The 7,500-nt window shown below is 43.9% G+C and overlaps 1 protein-coding gene across 1 annotated transcript in view; it reads left to right on the forward strand.

Moving 5' to 3' along the window:
* The window catches only part of LOC308287954 (lipocalin-like), an 8,578-nt gene that overhangs the window by 911 nt on the left and 167 nt on the right, over positions 1 to 7,500 (forward strand). Inside the window, exons 2-6 of the mRNA XM_080729292.1 lie at positions 238 to 377; positions 2,284 to 2,363; positions 3,593 to 3,706; positions 5,303 to 5,410; positions 7,119 to 7,500. The exon at positions 7,119 to 7,500 is cut by the window's right edge and continues 167 nt beyond it. Coding sequence (XP_080585418.1) covers positions 238 to 377; positions 2,284 to 2,363; positions 3,593 to 3,706; positions 5,303 to 5,410; positions 7,119 to 7,138 — 462 coding nt within the window. The 3' untranslated portion in view covers positions 7,139 to 7,500. The remainder of the gene's footprint in view (positions 1 to 237; positions 378 to 2,283; positions 2,364 to 3,592; positions 3,707 to 5,302; positions 5,411 to 7,118) is intronic.

The raw sequence follows: 7,500 nt of genomic DNA on the forward strand, positions 1-7,500 counted from the left end.
GGCTTTGTTTGCTCCCACCGCCACCCCAGCACCACCAGTGGGCTCAGCTATTCATTCTGTTCCCCATGGGTGTTAATATATATATATATATATATATATCAGGCATCATTATCTCCCTCAACCTCTCCCTTTCTCTCCCTCTCCCTCTCCATCAACCTCTCCTCTCCCTCTCCCCCCCCCCTCCCTCCCCCTCTCCCTCTCCCCCCCCCCCTCCCTCCCCCTCTCTCTCTCTCTCAGATGGCTGGTAAGTGGTACACGGTAGGACACGCCACCAATGCTCAGTTGTTTGTGACCAGAAAGGCAATGATGAAGATGTCTTCTGTTATGGTGACGCCAACCGTTGAGGGAGACCTCAATGGCACTGCTTCCACCCTCAAGTGAGCTTTGAAACCCACATGCAATCCACCGTTTGTCAGCCTTCTGATTGGTCCCTGAGACTCCCTGACTGGCCAACCAGAAAAAAACCATTCACTTTTTGCTATCGGGGGTGGAGTTTGTGCAGTGGAGAATGTTGCTTCAGGCTTTCAAGAACGGTCCGCACTGCGCGACACGGCGTGCGTCTAGTACGGCCGCGCGAGGTGATCGCGATTTCGCTCAATATAATGAATAAGCTTCAACAAACTAGTTCACATGGACCTTATCAATGTAACTAAGAGTTACGATTGGGTACATTATATTTTAAATGGGCAGAATTACGAAAGCCAGCCTATTATGTGAGGAGAACTATAATCTGGCTGTCATCTTCCTACCCAAGATGCACTGCGCTTTCTCTTTCTATTTCTATTCTCTCTCTGATCCAGAGGATTAAACTAATTAAAACATATATTTTCGGGGGAAAACTACTGTTTTGCTATGTAATTACTGTACCTTTTTCTTCCCTTTTTATTAATATCACGTAGATGTGTTTTTTGGGTACTTTATATAGCTGTAATGAGGCTATGAAAAAAAGAAAAATCCCATCCACTTCCACTATAAAAGAATCGGCAATGGTGATTCTGTCCCACTGGGATTAAACAAATTAAAACATATATTTTCGTGGAAACCCCCTGTTTTGCAATGTAACTACTGTACCTTTGTCTTCCCTTTTTATTAATATCACCTAGATGTTTTTCCTTTGGTACTTTAAATTGCAATAATGAGGCAATGAAAATACCCTCTCCCCCCATTCACTGCCACTATAAAAACAATCTGCCCAGGGTCATCTGTACCACCATAGTAACAGGGCAGAATGGGGCGGGATTTGCAAAGGGGAGAATTGCAAACAAACATGCAACATTGCTAAATGAAAAATGAACTTTGAGTGAAACGCACGATCTCTCTCTCTCTCTCTCTCTCTCTCTCTCTCTCTCTCTCTCTCTCTCTCTCTCGTTTCATTCTTGCCTCCACTGCAGTTGTCTGTAAGGAAGCCGAGCAAAAATACGTTTTACTCTTATGTACCTGTACAAAAGAAGTAACAATAAAGCACAACCTTGAACCTTGAACCTCACACACAGAATGGACGGTGAAAGCAATTGTAGCTACTTACACTTTTATTAACAATAAGTCTCACATACCGGTAGAACGTAGCACATGTTAAACACTGGCTGTCAGCACTGCTGCACTGCATGTGAGTCACAATCGGTCCGTGGGGAAACACATACCCAACATAACAATCCTACTGTTACATCCTTTTTCTTTTCTTTTGAAGCGTAATTAATCTCTTAATTATAGAAAAGGTGCAACATCACCTATTAAGCAATTTAAGTGTAAATTCTTATTCCAAAGTGCAATAACCTCAAACTGAAAATACATTTTTCTCAGAACAATTTCAAAATATTGTGAAAAATAGCAAATAGAAATGTATCTCATCAACAACATACCCAACATAACGATCCTATTGTTACATCTCTTAAGCCTTTTCACACAGGACAGTTGCGTTTTTTTCGTTTGCGACATGAAAAAAACACATTGGATTTGGTGTGCAAGGCTGTGCGGAATCGGCGCTGCGGATCCAAAAAGGAGTCATAAAAGGAGTGATGAGTTTTTTACCGCATGCGATAAGACGCACGAATCGAACTGGTTTCGATCGAGAAAAAAACGCACGGCGGCAGCCACTCGTCGCACGGCTAATTCGGAGACGGTGTGCATGAGGTCATAGAGAATCATTGTTTTCTTTTCAAAAAATTATATTGTCCGTTTTATCCGTGCGGTTAAACGCGCCTGTGTGCAAAGGGCTTTACTCCTACTCTCTCTCTCTCTCTCTCTCTCTCTCTCTCTCTCTCTCTCTCTCTCTCTCTCTCATAGTTCTGATGGTACCTGCTTCAGAGTATCTCGCCGAGGTCAAAAGACGGACACACCCGGACTTTTCATCCATCATGACCTCTGTGAGTATTCACCTTATTCCTGGCCCCGCCCCCGGCTTCCTGTTCATATCCTGAAAGAGGCGGAGGCTGAAAAAGCTGGCCTGAAAAACATCATTTGGTTTCCTGTTGTCCTTGCATTAAAGTGTCAGTAGTTGGCGTTCTAGGCTCTGGGCTCTGAATGTACCTGGGTTGCCATGTCTGCTTATAATAAGCAATTTGTGTCTCTAAAAAAAACAGTATAGGCCTAGTTGCTTATTGGGCTTACGTTCTAATATTTTTTAAACCAGTGGTTCCCAATTCTTTTCATATCAAGGACCCCAGATTAACATATTTGTCCACAGTCGCAGACTCCCATTTGAAAATATGTGGTGCCAGGGACCTTCGCACAGATTTATGTTGTTAAACTTAAAATGTTTAAAAAATATTCAAATTTCTTTTTTTCCCCTCAATATTTTTTAAATAGCAAATATACAAGCTCACAATGTGTCGCAATGTGACACATTGTGAGCTTGCTGATCTGCTATTTTCAATTGTAAATGTAAAGTAGTATAGCCTAGCCGGAGTTGCTTCTGTTGGGCTTATTTCTTTGGCAAAATCTGGCAACAGACAATTCCGTGTCACTTCCTTATGTGTGGGAGGAAGTGAAAAGATGTTTTTGAAGCAGCACACAGAGAAAAACTCTCTAGCGCCCTCTGTAAAAGAAAATGGCAGCCTCCATAGAGAGGGCCAGGAATATGGTGAATAGCGCACGCACGCTCACACGCACGTACGCATACACACGCACACACACGTTGATGTATTGCCATAATGGGTGTAACGATACATTTTAAAATATTATTATGGAGGCAAATTAGTAAACACACTGATTCTCTGGCAAATACATTGATATTGTATTTGAACACGTATGGACAAACCCGCATCTTGACATGAACACAGAGATTATACATTTGTCGATAAACTAAACGTAACGACATGGAATGGAAAAGTAATTAAACCCTTCTTTCTCTTTTTTCTTCTTAAAATTGCTAAATACAAGTACTTGGTATTGATACAATCAATTAATTGCATTGCAAAACGATTCGATATGATTATTTGAATTGCAAAACGATTCGATACGATACAAAGTCAAACAATACAATATTTTGCTCTTTGCATAATGATAGTAGATCATTGCAAATTAAAGTTGATTCTTCTATGCATGCAGTTTATACTATATCGGTACACCTCTAATTGACGCCTTTGTTCCCCAGCTTCGAACATCGACTACGAGCTGCGAGTGGTGGACGTGGTTTATGACAGCTATACTATCGCCAACATCAACAAGATCACAGCCGGCTTGCCTGAGGTCGTCAACAAGTTGATAAGTGAGTAATGTTCTCTCACCGTAGACTAGAAGCAGACATTAAAAAAGGGCATGATGTTGCTCCAGGGCAGCGGCGGCTCCAGATAATTGTGACTGGGGGGGGGGGGGGGGGGGGGGGGGGGGGGGCTATGGGGGAGCTGGCTTTTTTAGAGCGGGGGCTGATTCATTTTGGCAACAAACAATAATGAATAGTACTAATACGACAAACGCGATTCTCTCGCTTAGGGTTTGGATAATGGAACAGACCAGATCATTGGCAGTTTCCAGCTTCAAATCAGAGTACTGTAGGTGATCGATTATAGGGTTTTTGTGAGGCTGAGGATGCTTCCTAGCATAAAAAGTACAGTTTTTTTTAGTATGGTTTACATAGAAGTCACTCAGTTGTCTTTCACATATTCATAATACTTCAAATGTATTTGTTCCTTAAATATTTTTCATCACAATTGGGTGTGTGGGGTGGGGGGGCTTAGGGGTAGCCTGATAAATCAGTCCGCACATCACCACCCCCTGTTGGTGGGTGGTGTGTAGTGTGGACTGAACCCGGAGATATTTTATTTTATTTCAAGCTCGCCCGAGGAGCGGGCGAATTGAATGGGCCAATCAGGGCTGTAGACTTGAGGCACGTGGTAGGCTGGTCCGGGTCCCAGCCCCCCCCCCCCCCCCAGCCCCCTCCCTTCGGAGCTGTTCTGCCCACGTGAGAGTCCCTAGTGGACTCTGATTGGTGCTCTTCTGCCCACGTGATCCGCTAGTGGACTCTGATTGGTCCGTGAAAACTGTCATTGCGGAGTCAGACTCGACTCGAATTATTTTAATAAACTATACAATAGTGCCGTTTCATTACGTTTTAATACCATTTTGCACTAACGTAAACATGCAGTCATATAATATGTTATGAGAAATAACGCATTTTTGCAATGTCACGCCACGTCGCTGTCGGGGGCTCTAAGCGCGCGTGTGTGTGTGTGTGTGTGTGTGTGTGTGTGTGTGTGTGTGTGTGTGTGTGTGTGTGTGTGTGTGACGTCAATAGGCTTTAGCCCGCCCAAGCTGAAGTAGAATCTCAGTCCGCAGGATCAGACTCTCTTCCCAAAACGAAGTGTGTGATAGAGTCTGACGCTTGCAGTCAGGCTAGCTTAGGGGGTGCTAAGCCTTCACCAGGGGGGGCTAAAGCCCCCTCTAGCCCCCCCCCTGGAGCCGCCACTGCTCCAGGGCACTGCAGGCCTGTGTGTTAAAGCCGTGGTTTTCAACCTTTTCAGGCCGAGACCCTCAAAATAATCAGGGGGACCCCCCACCCTGACAAGCACTAAGATTTGAGGCATTAGCCTACATGTTGTATAACACTTCCCTGCGCACACACACAGAGGTGTTTGCGAGGCGTTGTGAGCATGTAGATCGGCTATTTTCACAATTTCTGCCTCTAATATTTGACAATGTTTAATTTGTCATTTTAGAGGTATTAAAAAGGCCTTAAATCGTTACTTTAGAAATGTGCATGCATATGCCCTCTATAAACCTAAACTTTATGTTGGTCTGTTTACTGTTGAGTGAGAAAACAATGTTGCACATTAAGTTAATCCCCCCCCCCCCCCCCCCCCCCCAGGTCGAACCCCTGAGGTGAGCGCCGCCCTGCAGGCCAAGTTTGTGAGTTTCTCTCTGGACACCGGAGTTCTTCGTGAAAACATAGTGATGGTGCCTATGAACCCCAACGGTAGGTGTTCTACCGTAGGTGTTCTACTTAACACGGCGCGTACGTTAACCAGTCAGCCAAAGAGCTGAGCTTGTTGACGACGGGCCAACGCGCTACCCCGGAGCCTACACATAGTCTATGTGTTTGGCCTCTGTCCTCCCATATACCTTTATTGAGAGTTTTGGACTTTATGTCTTGAAGCCTTTTTGTGTTTTTTGAACCAAGTTTTGAAGAACTGTGATCTTTTGGGATTAAAACCTTTGTTCAATTCTGGAATTGGATTATTATTTTCATTCCTCTGCACCTGGGTTACCTACCACTAATTCTGTGCATATTCTTTGGGTTGTTTTTCCCCTCAGTCTGTTAGTGCTGAGGCTGGCTTTTTCCCCGGTCGTGATAGGACATGTCTCCCAAACAGTGTGTAGGGACCTATAGTGTGGATCGCAGAATGATTTCTCTGGGTCGCGAGTAATGTTTCAAACATTAAAAACTAATTCTAACATTTTTCAAAAACAATTTCTCACCCACACTTGCTGAGATGAATGATAAATCCATCACACGCTTAGCACTCTCAATAACAAATGCCACTGATCATCCTCTGTATCGCTACTTCGACCTCTTGCCATCGGGGCGTAGATACAGAACCTTGACGTGGCACAAGGTACGGTTTAGCAGGAGTTTTGTCCCCTCAGCCATCACTCCACTAAACAATCTGCTAAGCAAGCGCCCCCGTCGCTAGGATGGTTTTCTGTGAATAGTGGGGACCTGATGATCTGTCTTGTGATGTTATGTGTTGTTTTTTGTGTTGAACAGACTTGTGAAGACAAATTTCCCCTCGGGGACAATAAAGATTATTATTATTATTAGATCCTAGCCGGGGAGCCACTGTGCCAAATTTAGAGAAGACCTGTGATGTCATGACATACTCCAAATTTTTGTTTTTCCTATTAATTTGGTCAATAAGGTACACAGAATGAGAGGCCTGCTCTGCCGGAAACATTGCGAAAAAAAAGTTTCCCATTGACTTCACTATAGGCCTACTGGAAAAAACACACCAAAATAGATATGCTTTAAGTAGCATGTGAGGGGTCAAACTAGGGGTTCTTGATGATTCTGAATCCATTGCAAGCATTTGTTTGGAAAGAAAAACATTCCTTGGGCTAGATTTCAGCCTCTCAAACCTGTGAAAAGTGATGAGTCATCACTTTTCACCGTTATTTTGGTCCGTTTTCTAGCCCAAGGAATGTTTTTCATGCAAAACAAATGCTTGCAATGGATTCAGAATCATCAAGAACCCCTAGTTTGACCCCTCACATGCTACTTAAAGCATATTTATTTTGGTGTGTTTCTTTCCTGTATAGTGAAGTCGATGGGACAGTGAATATAAATGGCCATAACTTTTTTTCGCAATGTTTCCGGCAGAGCAGGCCTCTCATTCTGTGTACCTTAATGACCAAATGAATAGAAAAAACTAAAATAAAAAGTATGTCATGACGTCACAGGTAACCCTATTCTTTGAGCTTTTGGGCCTGTGGCTCCCTGGCTATCCTCTATTATCACTGGTTTGGTATCCCGTTTCAGCCGGAGATACGTTTGGGAGCCAATGATCTATTCTAGGAGATCCGTAGTTGGACAATTAATCTCTGTCACGTCATTTTTTTTACTTGATGACTAGATGTCTGTCTAAACATCTGTCTCAACATCTGCTGCAACTTGTTTGTTGTTTCAGGTGAGTGTCCTCCGCTGTGAGTGTTTTGGCTCATAAACAGCTTCATCGATCACCTCCTCGCTCTGATGCCAACCACGTGCACAATGCCTACCGAACACTGATCCAAGTCAGCCCTTCTCTGCATGCTCCCTCCAGTCCAGAGCCACACTGCCTGCACGTGCACACATAGACAGAGAGACATCAAAGGGGGCTTGAGCCCCTGCCCTTTTACCCGTCTGTAAAAAGTGTCCTCTCCAGACCATGAATGCAGTTTTTGCTATGGTGTGCCAGTGATCACCCTCCCCTGTGCCATTGTTGGCAGTTGGCACTGTGCCTATAAGGTTGCCTTTCCCCTGCAGGTTTAAACTGTTGGCCTAGTTGCTTCTTTTGTTTGTTTTGTTTT

Source organism: Nannobrachium achirus (assembly GCF_963921795.1).
Source record: "Nannobrachium achirus genome assembly, chromosome: 7".
NCBI lineage: Eukaryota > Metazoa > Chordata > Actinopteri > Myctophiformes > Myctophidae > Nannobrachium > Nannobrachium achirus.